The sequence below is a fragment of the Mobula hypostoma genome, chromosome 22, assembly GCF_963921235.1.
Source record: "Mobula hypostoma chromosome 22, sMobHyp1.1, whole genome shotgun sequence".
Lineage (NCBI taxonomy): Eukaryota > Metazoa > Chordata > Chondrichthyes > Myliobatiformes > Myliobatidae > Mobula > Mobula hypostoma.
In genome coordinates this window covers 34,246,515-34,270,464 of record NC_086118.1, presented here as the reverse complement: position 1 = coordinate 34,270,464, position 23,950 = coordinate 34,246,515, and the positions used below count along the sequence as shown (strand labels likewise).

At 40.1% G+C, this 23,950-nt stretch overlaps 1 protein-coding gene across 1 annotated transcript in view; it reads right to left on the bottom strand.

Moving 5' to 3' along the window:
- Positions 1 to 23,950, bottom strand: part of fasn (fatty acid synthase) — an 81,411-nt gene that overhangs the window by 32,283 nt on the left and 25,178 nt on the right. Inside the window, exons 12-27 of the mRNA XM_063074425.1 lie at positions 23,451 to 23,545; positions 22,461 to 22,595; positions 20,977 to 21,180; positions 19,523 to 19,638; positions 18,444 to 18,619; positions 17,617 to 17,808; positions 15,963 to 16,043; positions 14,712 to 14,897; positions 14,413 to 14,595; positions 13,534 to 13,737; positions 12,760 to 13,073; positions 8,779 to 9,168; positions 7,548 to 7,712; positions 5,920 to 6,038; positions 2,825 to 2,979; positions 1,509 to 1,712 (exon numbers count right to left, since the gene is read on the bottom strand). Coding sequence (XP_062930495.1) covers positions 1,509 to 1,712; positions 2,825 to 2,979; positions 5,920 to 6,038; positions 7,548 to 7,712; positions 8,779 to 9,168; positions 12,760 to 13,073; positions 13,534 to 13,737; positions 14,413 to 14,595; positions 14,712 to 14,897; positions 15,963 to 16,043; positions 17,617 to 17,808; positions 18,444 to 18,619; positions 19,523 to 19,638; positions 20,977 to 21,180; positions 22,461 to 22,595; positions 23,451 to 23,545 — 2,919 coding nt within the window. The remainder of the gene's footprint in view (positions 1 to 1,508; positions 1,713 to 2,824; positions 2,980 to 5,919; positions 6,039 to 7,547; positions 7,713 to 8,778; positions 9,169 to 12,759; positions 13,074 to 13,533; positions 13,738 to 14,412; positions 14,596 to 14,711; positions 14,898 to 15,962; positions 16,044 to 17,616; positions 17,809 to 18,443; positions 18,620 to 19,522; positions 19,639 to 20,976; positions 21,181 to 22,460; positions 22,596 to 23,450; positions 23,546 to 23,950) is intronic.

Genomic DNA, 23,950 nt, shown 5'->3' with positions numbered 1-23,950 from the left:
GCCGGCAGTGCATTCCACACATCCACCACTCTGTGAAAAACTTACCCCTGACATACCCATTTCCAACCCCATTACAACTATGCCCCCTTGTGTTAGCCATTTCAGCCCTAGGAAAAAGTCTCTGGCTATCCACATAACCAATGCCCCATAACATCTTATACACCTCTATCAGGTCACCTCTCATCCTCTGTCACTCCAAGAAGAAAAGGCCAAGTACACTCAACCTATTCTCATAAGGTACACCCTCCAATCCAGGCAACATTCTTTTAAAATCTCCTCTGGACTCAACAGTATTCACACATAGTTTCTATCATATCTCCTTCCACCATCTCCCTTGGCAGCACTTTCTATTCATCAGGTACCCTTGGTTAAAAAAAAAATTGCCTTGTCAATCTCCTTTAAAATTTCTCACTATGCTCTCTGGTATTTGACATTTCCACGAACGCCTTAACTACTTGGCCACGTGCCAACACAAATCCCTGTGGAACACCACTAGTCACTGGCAGCCAGCCAGAAAAGGCTCCCTTTATTCCCACTCTTTGCGTCCTGTCAATCAGCCACCGCTTTATCCATGCTGGAATCTTTCCTGTAATACCATGGGCTCACAGCTTTTTAAGTAGCGTTATGTGTGGCACCTTATCTGAAAATCCAAGTACACAGCATTAACCGATTCTCCTTTGTCTATCCTGCTTGTTTTTTCATCAAAGTTTCCAACAGATATGTCAGGTAAGATTTTCCTTTAAGGAAACCCTGCTGACTACAGCCTATTTGATCATGTGCCTCCAGGTACCCTGAGACCCTATCCTCAATAATCGACTCCAACATCTTCCCAACCACTGTGGTTGGATTAACAGTCCTATAGTTTCCTTTATTCTGCCCTTCTCCCTTCTTGAAGGGTGGAGTGACATTTGCAATTTTCCAGTCTTCCGGAACCATTCCAGAATCTAGTGATTTTTGAAAGATCATTACTAATGCCCTCCCAATTTCTCCAGCCACTTCTTTCAGAACTCTGGGGTGTACACCATCTGGTCCAGGTGACTCATCAACCTTCAGAATTTTCAGTTTCCCCTGAATAATTCCTTATTAATTTCAATAGTAAATCTTCAGGCACAGATCTAGCTCTTGAAATGCATAGAGTGGTGTAAACAGAGGGTGTCACACTTTCCGATTGTTCTTTAGTAATACTCTACAATTTGCCTGATAACAACAGCTTCAAAGCTATGGTTTTAATCCCAAAAGGGACCAACACTTTGGAATTAAAGCAAGTACAAGAGAATAAAAGGCTTGGTAGGTTCATCTAGTCCAGGAAGGACAAACTTATGGAAAAGTATTTGCACATTTTACCTCCCTGACATGATATTCTCTAGCAATCAATTTATCTTCATCAGCACCACCATGTAAAATGTCCGAGAGGGGTGGTGGGGGGGTAGAGGAGAGAATTTCACGTTCAAGGAGAATTAACAATACACTCACTTTGAACATTCTGCCACTGGAATTGGACAGCTTACCAGGAATAGCATCAGGTGGGAGCTTGCCCGTTGCCAGCATGATGTCACGAAAGTTGAGAGATGCATAATACACTTTGCACAGCTGAATATTGGGATCCTTGGAACTGAAATGTTGCAGTGGTGACAAAATCCAGCAGAGGGAGGAGAGGTCTCCTCGGGTCAGCACATTAACGTAGGCAAACTCAGTTTGTTCTTTATTTTGGTCTGCAAAGGACAGAGACAACGTGTTGTACACCAGTTTCTAATTAACTTTGAAAAAGTGTAGTGCAGAGAGACTGCAGTATGTTCCTTGAAGAACTTGTGATAACACAAGTTAAAAATGCCTAGACAGTGGAGCCACTTGTCCGAAATCACACTTTAAAGCTGTTCGGTTACACACTATGACACCACAGCAGTATATAGACACACACACACACACACACACTCCCCGAGGACAGGTACTCCTCACCTGTCAAGGTCGTGACCCACTTCCCATGATTCCCAATAGCAGCCATACTCTGTTAAAAATGTTTATTTATTTTTTAAAATAATGATGTTTGGGTGTCCCCAGTTGGACACTGACCCCATTGTAAACACTTATTTAACACAGCAAATAAGGATGAAATGTAATAATCAGATAAGTCTTATGGGAAACTAAGTTTTAATTTACCCTAATCTCTTTCCCCAATCCACTCATCATTCCCAGTCTGAAAGTCCGATTGGGATATTGCTATTGAGGCTTCTCTAAGAATACAAATCAGCCAGCAACCCAAAAACATTGAGGTAACAGGCCATCTGCTTTCCTCCGCATCTACGTTGCATTTTCTATCTAGAAAGATTTTCTCTCTAGTTCTGGAAAAACCCATTCATTCCGAGTACAACACGAGCCAACAATATGCCACTGAAACAATGGAGACACAAGAGATGCAAAGGCTTGAATCTGGGGCAACACACAATCTGCTGGAAGAACACAACAGGTCAAGCAGCGCTGATGGACAGCAAGTCAGCGTTTCAGGGCTAACACATTCTTTCTTCCCACTGATGTGGCTTAACACAGTTGTCCAGCAGATCATGTGTTACCATCGGAGCAGGACAACCCCGTGACATTTTTTATTTAGAGAAGCAGTGCCAAACAGCCCTTCCCGTCCAATGGGCCACACTGCCCAGCAACCCACCTACTTAACCCTTTCCTAATCACAAAACAATTTATAATGACCAAAGGTTCCAATGAGAATGATGCCTTATCAGGTGCTCCTTCAATGGCAAACTCAGCAACGTCCCATTCAACCTTTATACTAAAAAGCTGCCTCACATTTTATCAATACCAACAGCAATACCTTGTTGTACAAGAATGTGACGGAAGCTGCCCCAGTGTCCATCACGATAAACGTTCATCACCAGATCATTGCCCACAATGGTTTTCATGTCCTTTCCAGAAGGATCCAGTGATGGAACAGATGACGACGAAATTAAGTTTGTTACAAATACACACCTGGAGATCCGAAAAGTAAACATCTTTTAAAATAATCATCCCTGCAGCTTTAGGCTACCGTGCTGTTAAATATGAAACACCAAAAGTTGTTTGTAGTTGCGAGCACGGCTTAGATGAACCCAAATTCCAGAAAATATTACAAATACTTTCATTTGAATGGATGACTTAAGGTTTTTTTGCAAATTAAAATATAGCTCAATTTATTGAAAAGAAACAGCTATAGTGTAAAATAGACGCTCGATTTCACAACTTAAATGAGACTTTCCCTTTCAAACATCTGAATCAGATGTTTTGTAGAATCTCAAATTTCTAAACATTTGCCATCTTATAGATTTGAAGAGTTTGACACAAATTGGTATCCTTTAAAAAAATACTTAATGTCAACTTCTGCCACTTCCTCCACAAGTCACAGACATACAATACATACCTGTGTTTAGAACACTATTTACAGTTATGATACCCCTTTGTAGCTTCAATTTTGAAGCAACTACTCTGATTCTTCTAATGAACTTATTGCCACATTTGTATTGTAGCCTTTCACTTCCACCAAACAAACCCGAGTGGAACTCTTTCATTTGTTTTCACTCTGTACCTTCTGCTTCCTTTCCAGCACTTTTTCTGTCATTGGTTGGGACTCTCTACTATAAAGAAACCAATAACTTTCAGCACCATCGGCTGGTGATTGTCTTCAAAGTTTGACATTTTGCTCCTCAACTTAAACCGCACAGTTTCTCCACACCTCACAAAAAATGTGACATCATCCACTTTAATTAAGGACCTCAATCAAGGAGGCAGTTTGGCCTACATTGTAAAAATTGCCTCGGGCAGTGAACTGCTTGAGACAGTGCCATGTAAACGCAAGGTTTCTTTGAAATGATAACCCAATCACCAAACAAATGCTAAAGAATTGGTAAGCATTGCAAACCCACAATCCCTTGCCTTTCCAGCACTACTGGTCCCCTGTAACAAAATAAGTCAATGTTTTGGTTCTTTAGTTGAAGAAGCTGAAGGATTCTTGTGACAAAACACCATTCAAAGCACAGAACAACCGTATTATTGACCCCATGTCATGTACATCGTACAGAGGGTGCACTCGCTTTGTGATATCTTGCATCTCTCCAGAACATAGTTCACTGGTTCTGAAAAACCATTCTGGAGTGCACCGATTAAATAATCTGGCAAGTAATTCAGTCAAACGATTTCATGTGTAGTCACGAAGAGTGTATAGGAAAGTCAAAGGAATAATTTTTAAATTGTTGAGTGAATATTGAAATTTATCCAAGGAAAAGCAACCTAACAATGAGGGACGACAATGCAATCTTCAAATTATCAGCTATATTTACCTCCAGAGGCTTTGAATGATGTTTGCCAACAACTACAAGTAGACAGGTTAAGGGAGCAAATAGATTAGCGTGCTCAGTTTAGGACTAGGCGTCACAGTTGATTAATGCAGTTCATACCAAATTCCTATAACTCTGAAGTGTTTGAAATCTGGTAAAGACCAGCAATTTCCATTTTCCTTCCCACTACTGCAAACCTTGCCTACTAAGTGTACTTGGAGAATCACAATCATGTCCGCAGCTCAACTTGAGAAATGGACGTTCATGTCATCAGGTTGGATGCTACCCAGATGGAATGCAAGGTGTTGTTCCTCCAGCCCGAGTATGGCCTCATCTTGGCAGTAGAGGAGGCCATCGACTGGCATGTCAGAATGGGTTTGGGAAGTAGAATTGAAATGGGTGGCTACCGGGAGATCCCACTTTTTCCTGGAAGATTGGCAAAGCAGTCTCCCAATCTCACCAATATTCTACTTCCCATTCCGACATGTCAGTCCATGGCTTCCTCTACTACCATGATGAGGCCTCCAACCTGATGCCATGAACATCAATTTCTCAGGCTTCTGGTAACTGCCTCCACCACCCCCCCCCCCCACATTTATCATTCCACATTCCTGTTTCTCTCTCTCTTTCACACAAACCTTTTCCCTTACCTACAAACCCCTTTGGAGTTCCTCCTCCTTCCTCCCCCCCCCGCCGCCCCCATGGTCTTCTATCCTCTCCTATCAGATTCACCTTCTTCCAAGCCCTTTATATATTTTACCAATCAACTTCCCAGCTCCTTACTTCAGCCCTCCCTACCGGTTTCACTTATCACCTACCACCTTGTACTTCTTCCTCCCTCCCCTTCATCTTCTTATTCTGCCTTCTCCCCTTCCATTCAAATCCTGCTGAAGGGTCTCCGCCTGCAATGTCGACTGTTTATTCCTTTCCATAGATGTTGCCTGACCTGCTGAGTTCCTCCAGCGTTTTGTGTGTGCTGCATTAAAACTATATTCTTGCTTAGTCCACAGGATGGTTGAGGAAATGTGATGACATTAACACTGCAGCAAAGTGGTCAGATGTGGGCAGGACACATTACATTAGAGCACAGCATACTTCATACAGTTTCAAGTAAAGGTTTCATTCAATGCAAACGCTGACATTTTGCTGTTGAAACAAATGGGAATCAATGGTTTCCTCAACGTGCACAAATGTGCCCTAAAAATCGTAAAAGCCAACAAATGTTGTCATCTCCATGATGAGAATGTGTTTTTACAAAGAATAAAGCATCTCAGAATCTTAAGTAATTGGACAACAGCCCTTTCAAAAGAAATATTTGTTAGTATTACATTGCAGCATTCCCAACCCCCAACCCCTCCCCCACACCAAAGCCCTGAAAATTACTCCCAGACGAGCAGCACAGTTTTTGAAGTGTTTGAAGATGAATCTTTCTAGTTGAATTAATTTCAGTTTTGTAAACCTTTTGTGCAACAGATTGGTTATGGTCTTCAGCAAGCAGAAAAATACATGTAGAACACACAACAAAAATGGCACATGTGGGCATCATGGGAGTGGTATGATAAAAACCAGGATTCCCAGTCTTTGATAACGAACAACTCACCGTATCCTATGCCCTTGTGGCTCCTGGCGAAGACAATTTACCATCCCCACAATTCCAGAATTGCCACAGTTGGAGACAATAAGCCAGACAGGATCTTCTGAAGATTGCTCTAAAGTAGTCTGAAAGGCAGTAAACTTTTTAAGAGCCAATACGCCCCACAGGAGGTAAACTTTTGACTTCACCATTTCCATTGCCAGAATGGCAATTCTGATGATTGATTTCAGCAACCAACTAACATTTATACAGACCACAAAAATAATTGAACAGTGTTTCACAAAGGAATGAGCAAGCAAAAAAAACACAAAAAGGACCAGGCCAAAACTGTAATAGGGATCATAAAGTGAATTTTGAGTCAAGCTTTAAAAAGGATGCAGGCAGCAAAAGGCAGTAGAGGGGAGTATTTCAAAGCATACAGATTGGGTGTTAATTATTGGCCAGCATTAACTTTGGAAAACAATTTTGTGTGTTGAACATTATATAAATCCATACAGCACATGCAGATGGCTTAACAGAAAATGCTTTAGGATTGATATTCTATGCACATTATGGGCAAGTTCAACTTATTTTATTTAGAGACACAGTGTGGCACAGGCCCTTCCAGCCTAACAAGCTGCACAGCTCGGCGCTTATTTAACCCCAGCCTAATCACAGGACAATTTACAATGACCAAATTAACCTACAAACAGCAAGTCTTTGGAGGAAAACAGAGTACCTACAGGAAACACACAAGCGCACAGGAAGAAAGTACAAAGTTTCTTACAGAGGATGCCAGAATTGAACTCTGAACACAGATGCCCCAAGCTGTAACAGCATCTCTGACCACTACACTACTGTGGTGCCTTTAAAGGCAAACCAAATAGAATTCTATTTAAAAAGCTTTGATAACTCAATTACTTTCTCTAGTGATTAGTTAACCCTTAGTTTAGGGGAACTGAATAAAGCCAGACACTACCAATATCATGGCCAAAAGCAATGGGGAACAAAAAAAAACAAAGACAATTACATCCCTCACGTACATGAGTAAGAACTTTACATAATGTCTCCGTCTAAATGTGCAACTTACTTATACTGTGGGAACAATACCCAACGAAAAGGGCATTTTCTATACAGAAAGGGACAAACAATATGCAACAGAACATATCACCAGTGTGGCAAATAACCTTGCTTGAGACACATAATGAGAGATAGTTGAATGGGCCACACAAGTAATTCTGCAAATTGTCTTGTTAGGGTTAAAATTCACTTTAGATAAAATGCCTATGGCATTTGCAGATAAAGGAGTGGGGGAGGGGAGGGAGGGAAAGAACAAAAAGGACATTTTGTAATAAGAAGAGACTCGATGGAACTAGGCAATGCTAGGTGCCAGTTGGAGATGGAAGAGAATGGTAAAAAAGTTGGTGAATAATACAAAAAGGTCTAATCAATGTGATGCAAGTATGAAAGAAAGAAATTCAAAACGAGGGGGGTGGGGGTAGACAACTGAAAGCTTGAAATATGAGATACGGTCAGAATGACAAATTGTCTGAAATTGATAAATTTAATAAGTCTAGAAGGTTAAAATGCATCTAATCACAGTGTTCTTGTGTGCTGATAGATGGTCACCAAATACTCTTAAGTATTTTACTCACTTTCAGAGGCACAATCCAGTTAAAATCTGTTGAATGGGCCGGGAGAAAAATAGGATTCTTTGGTTCAGTCTTTTTGCGACACAAAAATATGACAGAGCCGTAGAAAGATTTCTTCATGCTGATTATGTCTAGTGAGGCATGGCTGAATACCTCTTCCCACTCACTCTAAAAACAAAATGCAAAGACCTCATCAGTTTACCCAAATCGGTTAAGATTGGAGGACACGTTACAAAGGCACACAAGTGTTTCATTTGGAGTTTTCAAACTAGATAACCAAACATGGAGTTTTGCCAAAATAAATATAATTCTTTCAAAAGTAAACTATCTCTTCTATATTGGAGCTCTAGCTAATTCCTACCCAGTATTTCTATTAGTCAATTGGGCTTGACATGCTGTGTTAATTTTACATGCCAGTTCACTCCTATCCAATGAATCCTGCTAGTTTAGCTGAAGTAAAATTCCACATTTCCCTTTACAAAGTCCCATTGTGAAAATAAGAGTTTATTCACTCCAACCAGAAACAGCACTAGTGCTTCCATAAACCCAAGTTTAAAAGGCACTTGAGGAATAATTACTCATTGCTAATTTTTAGCAATACTGTATCCCAAAAAAATCTGCTTGTAATCACTGACAACGGACACTGCTGTGACTTTGCTAAAAAGACCCTTGTATGACATCTCAAACATGTAGTTTTGCATTCCACACAGTATCAGAACTATTAAACAACATTGACACAGAAAGGCCTCTTATCATTTCACATTAGTGAATTAGTGCAGATTGTAACTGAACCCAAATACACAAATTGGAAATGAAATGCCAAAATCACGCACATTTTCCAATGAACTACATTAGTGGGGAAAAAAATCATTAACACACAGACTATTAGTTGTATACACAAAAAAAAATCCAATGTTGCTGTTTCATTAGGAGTACATTACTAGAGATATTACCCATAAATTGAGATGCTAGGTGGATCTTTGTCTATATATTAAAAAAAGGCACAAGTGCAATCACGAGTATAGATATGAAGAATATATTCATAAACTAATGTCTCATTATCTGAAACCATACAAAGGAAAATGGGCATCTGCTTGCAAAAAAAAAAAAAAAATCACAACACCAACTCTGTCTTGCTCTCCTCAGATACACTCTGGCCCAGAGTACATCAGCAGTTTCTGTTTAAGTTCATGATCAGCGACTGCTATTATTCATTATGTTAAAATAAACTTACCTGTGTTAAAAGCCCTTGTGATTGCTTCGGATCTTTTCCTGTAAGGAGCGCAATCGTCTCACTAAGGATTTCCCCTTTAAGCAGTGTGTGCAATAGTAAAAATCCATCAGCTTTAATAGCAGCTGCCATATTGGAGATAACAGTCTTTGGGTCCTCAAAAAGGAACGCTGAACTGTTGCAGGCAACTAACTGAGCATTGGTCAGATTCGATGTGGCAGGATTCACGGGATCCCACTGATCCACTGAAACACCCATTTCCTGGAGTTGGTTCTGGCTGGATGACATGAGTTCGGAATTTAGATCAGTGGCAATGTAATCGAGATTGATTATTGGCTGATTGTTCAGTATTGGGACAATGCGAGAGTACAGATTTCCACTGGCTGCTGAAACCTAGAGCAACAAAGAAGAAAAATGAAGTCAGACTATCATTAATAAAACATTAATTAATGAACAAATGAAAGTGTCAAGGAAGGAAAATGTGAACTAGCCCATCTAGTACAGCTCTTAAAGTGGTATTGTCTCTAATGCAATTCTCACAGAAACATCATCATCAAGAAAAAAAGACACCAGGGTCAACTTTGAGACCAGCATGGGGAAGGAGGAGGAAATAATGAAAACAGTGCTCAGATCCTTTTGGGAGTTAAAATACACTCAGGAGACCACAATATCCCTAACCTAAACTGGTATACCAATTTAATAGTGGAGTTCATTAAATTTAGGAATTTTAGTCAGTTACTATTTGGTCCTCTTCAGCTAGGTTATTTATCAGCAAACAAGCAATACCCAGCTCTTCTATGTTAACAAGATCTGAATCTTATAGCGTTTCCATGGTGTCAAATCAGTCCAGCTTGAGTAACACCACCAGAAGTAATGTAACAACTATGATGCACAGGGTCAATGCTTGTAGAATTGAAAGTACACGTGGACTAAGATGTTAACTGTCCTGTGCTAACACCAGTAGGATCATCAGTTGATCTGCCACCTGTCTTCAGGAGTTTTGGCCCGCTTATGATCAAGAGTCCCTCGTGGTGGTGGGCCAGCAGTGCTAAAGCACCACCTCCCACTGGTGAGCTTAAAAACTCGGCATCTGCCGCTATTAGAGTTGCTGGTCACTTCCAACCAACAGATAGTCTACTCTTCAGGTGTCTATGCAACTACTGAAGGGTTTGCAAAAGATGTATACACTGTCCGACTATCTGCCCCTCTGGACGTACTTGGTCCACACCCATGCTGATCCTGTCTCTGCTGCCTCAGCTACAGCCCTGCTAGTTGACTTGATCTCTTCTAGTGAAGCCAAGGTCACGCAGCCACTTCTGGAAAGTGAATGCAATAAACCCACAGATAGAATAGAGTTTACAAATATACAAGTGCACAACAAGCACTGATATATTGGTGTAAAAGTCACTGTTTCAGACTGACTACAGGAAATGGTACCAGCAAGCTTCATATCATAGCTGGCTTCATGAACAAGGTCAGAGTTGGCTATCCAGTAGATGGCATAGCTCAATATCTACCTCTGTTGATGCCAGGTGCTAACATGACTAGTATGTGGCCTAAAGGAATAGTTGGTTAAGTCTTCTCCTATGCCGCCAAGTAGAGATTCCTAGCTCCCAAAAAAGGCAAGTCTAGGAAAATGTAAAGTACTGCAAGCTAAGTGTGCTGAAGAAAAGCATTTAAATCTTGAAGCTGTGTCACTGGATGGACTTTTCCAAAATGACATCTCCTAAAGGGTGCTGACGGAACCACTGTGTGCAATTCTTCACCCACGTGCTTGTCTCACTGCCACCCCATACTACTAAAATACTGTAGATGGGAATGGCATGCATTCGAAACTCAGAAATGCAGCTTCTGTCATTTAATCTGATCATTGGCTTATCTGCATTTCATTTCAATTTATCTGCCTCCGATCTTTAACCTCCATATTCAACCCATCATTCAGTTTTATGTACCCATGGATGGGAAAGGAAGAAACTTCTCAGGGTAAGGAGACTTCCTTTCCATTTAATTTGACACTTGCACTCCTTTTATTGGGTGCTTAAGCTGCACAGATCACAAAAAACTTCCCCCTAAATCTGGGGAAGATTAATCTTTAATTTTGAGTCAAACAAGATGCATTGCCATCTAATAGTGTACAAGCACATCAGAAATGTGGGTGATCCACTGTGTGGAGAAGTAGGTGCGGATATGATTTCAGTAAGCAAACTATGACACAAGTAGCTATGTTTGATTAAGCAAATAACTAGAACGAGGTTTGAAGTCATACAATTCAGCAAAAGGTACTGTATATCACTTATAATCTTTACGTTATCAATTCATAAAGGATAGTAAATAAAAAAGGCTTTTAGTCATTAGAACAAAACTGTCTAATTTCGTCCTACACTTAGGAAAAGGCGCAACGTGGCTGTTAATTATCAGTTGATTTGACTTGCTTCCTAATAGCACATTTAGAAGGCCACTTGGATTTTGGTACACTAAGATTTTCAAAAATTCCTACATCAATTGAAGTTCATTTTGTAAAACAATATTAGTCGACTTAATTAAAGCCATTTGGACACGATCAGCTTCAATCTGGCATCCAGTCAGGCTGCAAATTCCACCGTCATCCTGAAGTTTGCCAGACGCAACTGTGACAGATGGTGTTTTTTTTTGTACTACTTACAGATTTTAAAGCATAACAGGCCAGTTTGGTTCGCATTACATATCAGGTACTACTGCATTACTTATTGAAAATGACATTTACCTTAAAATCTGCACTCGGCTGTTTCTTGATTGGTTAGGTGGGTAATACAAGGTGCTATGCTCTCATCTCAGAGTTGATAAAATTGTGTTAAAAACTTCACCCATTACAGAAACCAAACACCAACTGCCTTCTCAAATCCCCTCGTCAAGTCACCTCTGGTAACCAACGCTGGATACAAGCAACACACGCAAAATGCTGGTGGAACGCAGCAAGCCAGGCAGCATCTATAGGAAGTCGACGTTTCGGGCTGAGACCCTTTGTCAGGACCCAACACTGGATACACATGCATTTAATTTCAAATAAATTCACATGATCCTGGATTCATCTTCACATTCTTATTCCAGGTAAGCTGATACCAGCCAACACTTGGTTCTTTTAACATCAAGCCCAGTTCATACAAAACTTACGGATTCAGTGCTCCCCTCAAATATTCAACCAACTGCTTGCTGTTCTCCAATTACAACCTTACCTCCAAGCACCCCCTTCTAAAAAGAATCCATATATCAACATGGCAGTCATTAAGGTGTATTGAAATTTGATGTGTTCAGTCTTAACCTCCTCATTATTGTCCACCAGGTACTTTAGTCAACTGGTCACATCTTCCTCAAGTCCATGGAACATGCACTCAGTGGCTGCTTTATTTGGTACCTCCTGCACCTAATAAAGTGGCCACTGACTGCATATTCATGGTCTTCTGCCGCTGTAGCCCATCCTCTTCAAAGTTTTGACATGTTGTACTTTCAGAGATGCTCTTCTGCACCCCACTGTGTAGCATGTGGTTATTTCAGTTACTGTCAACTTCCTGTCTGCTTGAACCAGTTTGGCTGTCCTCCTGACTGCTCTCATTAACAAGGCATTTTCAGTTACAGAACTACTGCTCACTGGATGTTTTAATTTTGTTTTCCACACCATTCTCTGCAAGCTGTAGGAACTGATGTGCATGAAAACTTCAGGAGATCAGCAGCTTTCTGAGATATTCAAACCACCCTGTCTGGCACTAGCAACCATTCCACTTGGATCACATTTCTTCCCCATTCTGCTGTTTGGTCTGAACAGCAACTGAACCTCTTGACCATGTCTGCATGTTTTTATGCCTCGACTTGCTGCTACATAATTGGCTTACTAGATATTTACATGAATGAGGTGTACCTAATGAAGTGGCCACTGAATGTATGGGCTCAAAGGTATTTTGAGCAAAATAATACATTTATTTTGTTTGACAAAGAGAGATTATCCATTACCTCGACAATTTTCATCTTCTTGTTGACAGTGTTTTCCATGCAGATATCAAGGCAGACTTTCAGTGCCATGTTATCTAGTAACCCATTCAACAATTCGTCTTCATACAAACAACCCCTTTCTCTCTCCACTGTCTGCTGCAGTTCAGACCAAAGGTTCCCATTCAGGTCAAGACCGCACAGTACACTGAGCATGTGCAGAAGTCCTTTCTCCGAGTCAGAGGTCACAGCAGAGGTAGTTATACCAGCGGGCAGGCCTGAGAAGGAAAGCTTAAGCCCGTGATTGGACAGCTTGTCCTGTAGCTTCTGCACAAAACCTTCGAAAAAGAAAAGAAGAATGAAAATCTGCTTTTAAAATGAGCTCTTTTTTCTGATAGAATTATAGGCAGAGAAAACCATTTTGGTACTCCACAGCATACAATGATTTCTCATAGAGCTAATTTAAATAGTGTTTGTCAGAAGCATCAAGTGATGGACTGCCACTCCCCCTCCCTCCATCTCCCTAGAGGACAGACAGAAATCAGTTCCATGCAGTTTGTTTTAGACCCCGAAAGGTTATTTTGCCGTTATTTTACCAAAGAGTAAGGCACTCGTGGTGAGTACTGGCAGGTGAGACGGGGAGCATTCTTGAACAGCAGAGTGTGGAAAGAATTGGTAGAGCAATAGATGCAGAAATGTCACTATTTATGACAGAGTAATTGCAGCACTTTATGACAATGCTGACAAAATGTCAATATAGAAATTTGACCAAAACCAAGCTGAAATATTAAATTTCACCTTTGCACTGTGCTAGGCAGGAGCGAAGTTTCTCACTTCCACTCAGACAGTCACTCTCAAAGTACGGAGAGAAATGGAACTCTTGCAAGACGGGCATTCCTTGTTGCTGCTGTCGGCGAGGAGCTACGGTGGCATGTAATCCGCTGATCTGGACTCCCCCCGCTACAATGTTGTCTAAACAACGATTTACAACAACATCCACAGCTATAGGGGGAAAGGGAGAGAAGAAGAAAGCATATTGATATGGTCAGGTTTGGCATTTCGCTAATTTACCTGAAGTATAATGAACTGGATTCTGCAATAGTTTCAAAATGCCGACTTTGCATGCAAGCATTTTACAGAATGCCAATTTGAAACAATTTTTGCTGCACTGAATCTCTCTGTGGATACTAAATTATGTTTTAAAAGTATTTTTTTTTTGTTAAACTTAAGCTTTGCAATACCTTGCAATTTTATTAAGAACATGCAAAAGTAGAATTTTCCTTAAATGCAAATATAACAAAAGCACAAAAATCATTGATTTGGTAACAGATACACAACTAAATCAAGCACTCTATCAAATCTCTAGAAATGGAAGATCAGGCTCTTCAAAGTCAGCAATTAGTACCAAAATATTTTTAAACTCAAATCTGATAGAACTAAAAGAAATGAGGTCCAGCATTTAATGTGTCGTAGCAGTAAAGCTCCAGCAAAGTGAACACTTTGTATTGTACAGTACATACTTTAGAAAATGCTTTTCACTTTGAATCTATCATAGAGATTAAAAAACAAATACCCACTGCCACTAATGACAAAAATAGAATCGATTACATTTCAACTCCTTTGGGCTTTGTAACAAACAAATATCAAAATTGATCACAGTAAGCATTTTAAAGACACCTTTTCTCTCACTATCCTGGTATTGTTGGACTGTCTCTTCATGAAGCTGTGGGTCAACGCAGACTGAACGGATGCGGGTTGGTACTCTCAAGCTGCGGCCAGATAGTCCAACCACAATCATCTGTAACATGGTATCCAGGAAGGTCACCCAGTTTCCAGACCACAGCAACTTTCCTTTGTCTCCTGCAGATGAAAGCCAACAAAATGGTATACTTAGTATATGATGATACCAAGAGTTTCTCTCACTTCAGATGTGTTCCTCTCAAAGAACAAAACTAAACATTTAATACAGAATTTACCAGCATTATTAGATTCCAAGATTCCTTGGAAGTGTTTTCCATATTCATATCCTCGTAGGCGCAGCTCTTTGTAAATATCTCTTGCAGATAGACGGAATGCTGTCTCTGTATCTTCAGACTTTGAGTTTGTCTTTACCTGTTTCTTAAAATCATCTAGAGCAGTTTCTTCCAGAAGAGACACTTTTCCTGGAATTAGTATTGTATGGAAATAAAAGTAAGTTCCTATTAAAATGAGCATTATTGAATAGCAAACATTTTCACTTGTTAAAACATCAGAGTTCCTGCAAAGTTCAGAAACCTAGCTATCTGTTACACAATCCAAGATTGCCAAGTTTGTTGAAATGTCTCATTGCCTTTCTTATAAATAAGGGGGGAAAAAAACAAATTAAAACAAAAAAAACCAAATTCAATTGGAAAACCATACAAATTTAGGTCTCATGAACAAACATATCAAGCTTCACAGCTTGACACCTATTCCTATTGAAATAGGAAGCAGTTAAATATCAAAAATTTGGTGCAGAGAAACAGTGACTTGTCAACGTATGGTATTCTTTGTAATTTATAGTGTTGAAGAGCAAAATTATTTCTTATTCTTAAAGGCCAAAAAAAAACCTCAATGTGAAATATGCTTCGCACTATGGAAAGGGAAAGTTCCAAAACAGCCTGGCACAATGGATTATCTGAAAAGGTTACTGCAGTAGAGACTTTATTGTAAATTCACCAACATTACAAACTGGTCACCATCTACTGCAGCCATTTTATACCATTTAAGAAAGTTAAAACACAATTTCTAACTTTAGGCTATAAGCAATGAAAATCTGAAATGAATAAATCATTTTAGTTTGCCTGATCATTACTTGACATGCTAGAGTTTGGCATTGATGAAGGTTAAAAATATGAAAACTCAGCTGAGTATTTTAAATTTCCAAGCAGAAAGAATGATATTTACTGAGAGGAACTGAGGGAAATAGACTGTTGATGAGGAGACCCCTCTTTTACATATCACTTGCTAGCATTTCCTTATTAACAGCCGGATGGAAAAAGCACATATGTAGAACTGAGTAGGCAGATGAGCTCATCCCAAGCAAGAATCTTTACTTTTGTAAGGTACCTCATGAACATGGAAAAAACAAAATCCTAAAATAGCCTGCAGCTTTTGAATCTGCTGAAATTATTTGAGCGTCAATAATTAACTCTGCATCATTTAATCTATGTCATTTAGGAAAAGTTTTTAAGATTATTATGACTTACCGCTAACAGCTAGGTTGCTGTTCTCTGAAACTTCAAATCTATTTGAAGCTGGCATCAGTCGAACTTCAAGCTGTACGGAGCCTTAATTGTAAGGGCAACAGAATTCAAAAAATTTAGTTAAAGAAAAAAAAATGGCAATAATAACAGAGCAGGGTAGCACAGGGACAGGGGCATTGGCCCACAATGTGCATGATGCTGAATTAAACTAATCACTTCTGCTTTATCTCATATCCCTTCATTTTCATGTGTCTAACTAAAAGCCTCTTAAATGTCACTTCTAATAACTTACGAAACAGAATACATAGTTTTGGCAAAACAAAAAAACTGTATACAAGCTATCTTTTCCTAGTAAAATCAAAGGAATTTCAGGCTCACAAGTCTTGCAAAACACTGGTATATGCATGCATGGGTCGGGTACAGTACATGGATGCAAGGAATATGGAGGGCTACGCTTCAGGGTTGGGACGATGGGTCTAGGCAGAGTAACAATTTGGCATGGACTAGATGGGCCAAAGGGTCTGTTTCTGTGTTGTAGTGCTCTACAGCTGCATACTTAGTAGCTCGTGAAACTACAATGGGACTATACAACCCAGAAGCATCTTTCTTCTCAATGAGCTTACCCCCTCCACTTAACTCATTTTCTCCTGGCAGTGCAGGTAATGGAAGAAGATAAGAATATGCAACAGCTGAAAGAACTCATAAGATATTAACACTAAATGGGTAGGGTCAGATGTACATTGCCTAGAATATTATTTATAATCAGCAAATCCCACGTTCCATGCTGGGCAACTGACAAGATTTTACTAACAGAAAAGAAAATTACATGCGAGACATTCTATTCAGTTTAAATTTCTTGAAGTATTAGAAGTCTTGCTTTCATGCTTCTAGCATAACAAAACTTGCTTCATCAAACAGTCTCTAACCTTATACAAATTATCTTAAGTCAATCTCTCCTCCCCACCATTGACTTCCTTCTATAGGAAATTGTTCTTCCTTCCCACTCCAAACAAGAACAGTCAATTTTTATTTTAAATACAACTGAATCTCTATTCTGCTTCCACTTTTACAGGGTAAACAACTCCAGACTATCTAACCTTTCCTCGTGACTCAAGTTCTCTAGATCCTCATTAGCACTTCCCTTATTGTGGTACACAGAACAATGGTCAGTAACTGAGCTATGCCCAACTGCCACGTGGTAACAGCCCAACCAACCACAAATAAAGAGAAAATCTGCAGATGCTGGAAATCCAAGCAACATGGTACATGTGACAAATAATAAATCAATACTAAATTACTGTTGCCATAGGCGGTGGAAGCCAAGATGATCCATAACTTCAACTGGAGCTCAAACAGGCATTTGTAGATAATAACTTCTCTTCAAGGGGAATGGGAATGTTTCATTGAGTTCTAATGACTATGTCTGTGTTGCAATGTGAGCTCAGGCAACAAGATGGCTAATCCAGAGCTACCTTGACTGATCTAAACACATCTAAATTTTGAAGAGTGCAAATCTGAAATAGAGCTAGAAAATGCTGGAAACACTTAACTCAACAGTCTTCAACATGAAAGGTTAATTCAGTCTCTCTTTCCACAGATGTTGTCTGCCCCGATGAGTATTTGTAACATATTCTGGGTTTTATAGCTATCCTAGTACCTGTTTTTGGTAGAATTGTTGCCCTGTGTATGACAACATCCTCAAATATCACAGGGGTCTGATCCATTACAGCACCGGTCAATCGTAACAAAGCTCGCCATGCCAGTACCAGATACCCAGTGGCTGGATACAACACCCTCCCATCAATGCAATGGTCAGCAATATAGCTGTCAGGAGATTCAGGATTCATATCTGTCGGGGCACAAAACAAACCAGATTAAAAGAATAAACAAACAGTTTTAACATTTAAATTCACTTAATTTGTTTTCTTTTCAAATATTGTAGAATAGAAATTTATATTTTATTCTACACCTCAGTGGGCACATAGCAACTGCAGTAACCTGTGCTTTGTTTTAAGTATTTCAATGGAACTGGAGCACAGTGCCTGGCCCGCTATAGTTTAGTGCAAGATGGACGATGAATTTTTCATGCTACACATTTGGAAAGTACCTGCATAGTGTTTAATCACTACCAGCGGGCGGCAGAGTCGTGCAGCAGTTAGCGTAATGACGTACAGCGCCAGCAGTTGGGGGTCAAATCCCGCCACTGTCTGTAAGGAGTTTGTATGTTCTCCCCAAGGCTGTGAGTTTCCTCCAGATGCTCCAGTTTTCTCCCATATTCCAAAGGTGTACGGGTTAGTAAGTTAAGGGAATGCCATGTTGGCACTGGAAGCACGTCAACACTTACAGGCCTCAGCACCTTCTCAGACTATGTTAGTCATTGACACAAAATAATGTATGTTTCAATGTAGATGTGATGAATAAAGTTAATCTTCAATGTAGTCCATTGCATTTACACAAGAAGTCTCTGACAATTCAGCAACTCACCAACATTAAACACGATGGCAGATCCCAAGCCTCCAGAACCAGAAGAAAAGTCTTCAGTTTTGGGTACATCCCAGATCTGGCTATGGTCCCACACAATGCTAGGAGAAATTAGGGAAGTTCCGGCAGGGATTGGGTATTCCACAGGTGGATATAATTTGTTGGAGTCCAAGTTCACCCTATTTCAAGATAGCATATAGATATTTAATTACTTTGTGCTTTTCAGTGATATCTATCAGTGATCAACACATCAAGACATCAATCCGAAACACACCAGATTTGGAGGACTGAACAAGCTTATTCACCAGCCTTGGAAGTTGGGCTGTGAGGCCTAGTGACATACAGGCCTTAAGCAACGTATGAAAGCAGACATCCCACCCTGCAAAAACTCATTTCAGGGAGGTAGCACCATCAATTTGCAGTGAATTCCCGGAACTTCTGGGAGACGGGGGGGGACGTCTGCAACAGAGTAGCTCCTTAGCAGCTAGCCAGCTAGTTTAAATAATGTTAGCTATGCTAATGAACGAATAACACCTGTTAAACTCACCTCAACATGTCTTTTAAAGTCTTAACCCACCATGGGCAACAGTCACTGTTGCAAACAGTGCAGTGAGCAAAACTGTCATTATTTTTGACCCCTATTAGGCAGGGGTACACTTTAGTGTAGTCTGGGGTGAAGTACGTTTTATATTTTCTTTTTTTGGAACACTGCCACAGTTCCTTCGTTCTCGTTTGTTTTCTCTCTCTCGCGAAAATTGAATTCTGGGATATTGTATATAATTTGCGGACATCAGGGAGCCACTATCAATATGCAGGAGACTCCCGGAACTTCCAGGAGAGGTGGGATGTCTGTGAAGGCCCCACCCCAGAGCATCCAAACATCTAGCAAGACTGGGGGCAAGAGCCATGACTCCTGTCATGGTCTGAGATGCTTTAAGGTGTTTTTTTTTTAAACTTATGTATCTACTATACAGAAACAAACCAAAAATTTGCTCTTTGGCTTTGAGAACAAAATGTTGTTTATCATCTGAGCTGGATCATTTGAAGAATTCAGATCCTTCCCTGAACATCCTATCACTCACCCACTTGCATAGATTTTGCCAATGTTCATTAAGAAGAATTCCAGGTTATTGCTGTGCCCTCGCTTCATCAATGGTAGAATGAGACAGGTTGGTTTCAAACTCCGCTTTAGAATAGCCTGAAATAAGAGCAAACTGCTTAATAGGTGTTAAATTTCATAGCCATTTAAGCCCTTTTGTCAGAGCTGATGTTGAGCAATCAAACACAACTTCATATAATACCTTGTTCAGTACTTAAAAAAATAAACAGTTTTGTTACCAATTCAAAATTGCTTTTGTGTTTGTGAATTTTCTGTACAATTATTTCACTATGATTTAAAGGGGAAAACAATTCAGGTGGCAAGCTGATTTTAATGATTTGTGACATGTCCTGGGAAAGACAATGTCTAAAAACTTTGCGGGAAGGGGGTCAAATACCAATGCTCTTTGTAGATATCAAAACACAGTAAGTAAACAGTAGGAAACTACAGTATATTTATCAGATTGTACACCTACCATACTTGAAGGAGACACGAGGAAATCTGCAGATGCTGGAACTTCAAGCAACACACATAAAAAAATGCTGGTGAACGCAGCAGGCCAGGCAGCATCTATGGGAAGAGGTGCGGTCGACTTTTCGGGCCGAGACCCTTCATGCGTTCACCAGAATTTTTTGTATGCGATACTTGAAGGAGAGATAGGTACAAGTAATGCAAGGAAATGACACATTATTTCTGATGGAATGCAGATGGATTCCCAAGTGAACAACAGGAATTCTGCAGATGCTGGAAAGCCAGAGAAAGCAGGATCTCCCAGTGGCCACACATTTTAATTCCACATCCCATTCCCATTCTGACATGTCTATCCACGGCCTCCTCTACTGTAAAGATGAAGCCACACTCAGGTTGGAGGAACAACACCTTATATTCCGTCTGGGTAGCCTCCAACCTGATGGCATGAACATCGACTTCTCTAACTTCCGCTAAGGCCCCACCTCCCCCTCGTACCCCATTTGTTACTTATTTTTATGCACACATTCTTTCTCTCACTCTCCTTTTTCTCTCCCTGTCCCTCTAAATATACCTCTTGCCCATCCTCTGGGTCCCCCCCCCCTTGTCTTTCTTCCCGGACCTCCTGTCCCATGACCCTCTCGTATCCCCTTTTGCCTATCACCTGTCCAGCTCTTGGCTCTATCCCTCCCCCTCCTGTCTTCTCTTATCATTTTGGATCTCCCCCTCCAACTTTCAAATCCCTTACTCACTCTTCCTTCAGTTAGTCCTGATGAAGGGTCCCGGCCTGAAACGTCGACTGCACCTCTTCCTACAGATGCTGCCTATCCTGCTGCGTTCACCAGCAACTTTGATGTGTGTTGCTTGGATTCCCAAGTGAACTCATTTTTGTTATAAGCAAAAAAACGTCCTAACACAGTGGGAGCTACCACAAAGCCAATTGCACATAAAGACAGGAAAGCTGGGTACCTGAAGCAGGGCATGAGCAGAAATCTCAATCACCACAGCATTACTCGGAATATGTTGCAGTCCTTCCTGAAACAAGACCGGGCTCACCAAGTTGTTGACATGATACTCAGCTGAGGAGTACTTAGCCAAGTCACTGTCCCATTTGGACTCTGGGATTGATGTACTGATCCAGCGTGAAGTACGAGGCTTGGGAGCAGTTATCACCTGCCAAGAAAAATGTGGGTGCGAAGAAGTGTGAAAGGAATGTATTCAGAAAAATGTAATGCACATAATCAGTATAAATTATAGTGGGTACTCAATTAAACAATAAATCCTGAAGGGTAATTCAGAATATATATTCATAAAATACATTACAGTGCAGAAGAAATCAGTGCAGCGCAGAAACAATCATCTGACAGGATATTTCATTAACATTTAATGCAACTCCCTAACATATCAATTCTGTTCAACAGATTATCACCGTCTGGTTCGATTTAACTGAAAGAAACAATAATAATGGATTTGTAAAGTGATATTTAGACAGAAGGGCAGACTTTGGCCTACAGAGTTGAGCTGGGCAACAAGCACTAGCAGAGCATACCATCCATAAACAGCCAAGATTCTCACCTGATTTCTACCTTTCCACTTTTCTCACTCACATATGCATCAAGCCTTCAATTAGAACAAACTATGGGTTTTAATTTAACATTTAGTGCTCCAAACTATCAGCTCCCTGTATAAGGAAATGCTAATTGGATCACCAATGTATTTTATAATTATGCTCATTCTCTGCACTGATCTGATTAAAGACTAATTTTAAAACCCACAATTGCTTTTTCCAGAGAAATCCTCCAGTCTGTTTAGTCTTTCCCTTGTAGTCAAGTCCTTATTTTCTAGTAATGTACATTTCCTGTATCTTCTTCAATGCTTTACCATCTTTGTTTGAAAGGGGTCAGAACTATCCAGAGAAATCCAACTATGGTCCAGCCACAGGCTGATTTCAAAACTTAACCACAAAAATCAACGTGCAATCTCAAGTTCCTTTGGAAATAGCCCCTATTCTTTATGCCCAGAGATACTTGGGTGGCAATTTTTAATTGCCTCAGAATGTCCCATAAACACAAGATATACGTACTCACAGCTCATCATCTCCTGGCTCCATATATACTGTGTACAGATCTTCAAGTGGCAACTTTGCCAATGAAACTGCCTTCAATCTAGTTGGCCTGACCTTGAAAGAAGCATGCCCATTTATGTGTAATCATACGTTGAGTTCCTAAGTCCATCTAAAGAATTGCATTGACAGCTGGAATAGCCATGCCTCTATTGTACCTATTTCTCTGCTCATTCCACTATCTGGTTCACTGCTCTAAAATGCTAACCAACACCAGACATTTTACCAAGCATACTATCTTAGCCCAAACCTCATGTTTACCACTTTGTGCACGGCAGTCAAGTCTATGACAATTCTTCATAAGATTGATGTTACAAGATATTATTCATACCTTCTGTAGAGCATTAAGAAGGGTTGGGGCAATGGAAGCCATGTAGTAAGAATGGAATGCAACTCCTGCACTGCGAACCTCTTTTGCAAATACTCCCTCCTCTTTTAACTTGGCCACAAATTTGCTCACCGCTTCCTAATATGGGAACAATCACAAGTTAGAGCATGAATGAAGGTAGATCAGTATATATTTATCTGTATACAAGTCCCATTGCTAATCACTTGTCATCAGTACCAACTATTTCATATTCCCCCTTTTCAAATATTTGACGATTTTCATTCTAATGAACAGAACCTGGAACAGATAGATAACGATCTCTATTAATCTCTCTAGCTATGTACCTTGATCAGTAGCAAATTTCTAATGACACCAATGACTGTACAGAATTTTCTCCATTTTCCCCTTTATATTCATTCAAAACATTTCCTTTACACGTAAACAACAGGAATTCTGCAGATGCTGGAAATTCAAGCAACGTACATCAAAGTTGCTGGTGAACGCAGCAGGCCAAGCAGCATCTATAGGAAGAGGCGCAGTCGATGTTTCAGGCCGAGACTCTTCGTCAGGACTTCAGTTAGTCCTGACGAAGGGTCTCGGCCTGAAACGTCGACTGCGCCTCTTCCTATAGATGCTGCTTGGCCTGCTGCGTTCACCAGCAACTTTGATGTATGTTCCTTTACACGTAGTTATTTATCCATGGAATATCATCATTTTGCAGTATTTTGGCTCTAATATTTTCTAGAGTTTGTTAAATTTCATTTAGAAATAGTACTGCTGATCCAAAGTAATTTATCTGGGTAAGATTCCATTTTGATCCATTAAACTCAGTTAATTTTCAGTGAAATTAATTTTTATTAGTTTTTTTTTATATAAATACAACTGCCCCAAGCGTCATTCAACTTGCCATTCTGTCCCATTATTAACTGAAGTCAGGTCCAACGTGATATACACTACATTTCTCATTTTACATGATTTTTATCCATTTCCTACCTGTGGCCCAGAGATGGTGACAGTATCCTCTGCATTGTGACAAGCTGGAACCACTCCTTCAGGACACTGTGCCTTGCATTCCTCCCAGGTCAACCCTGTTAGATATCAAAAAGCTTTGTGGTTACTTTTTGAAAAAAATAACACATTTCCATGTCTGACTTTAATCATTTACATTTGATACGACAATTTATTACAAAAATAAAATGGCATGCTTTATAATCATTTAGTTGATGTTAAATGCCTTGATTTGGACTTAGCTCAAGTCAGTGATCATCTATCATCCACAAATAAAACAGCATATAATCAATTAAATGGCCTAATGTGACAGACCCAACAGCTTTTCAGGAACCCACACAATGTCAGCCTACATTGCAATTGTGGGTGGCCGTTATTTTTGCTTTCTACAAATTGAGTGGCCATTTGGGAATCAAGTGCAAAAACTCGATTCCTTTGAAGAAAATGGTTTCTACAGCCCTGCAGCATCTTATCAACATATTTTC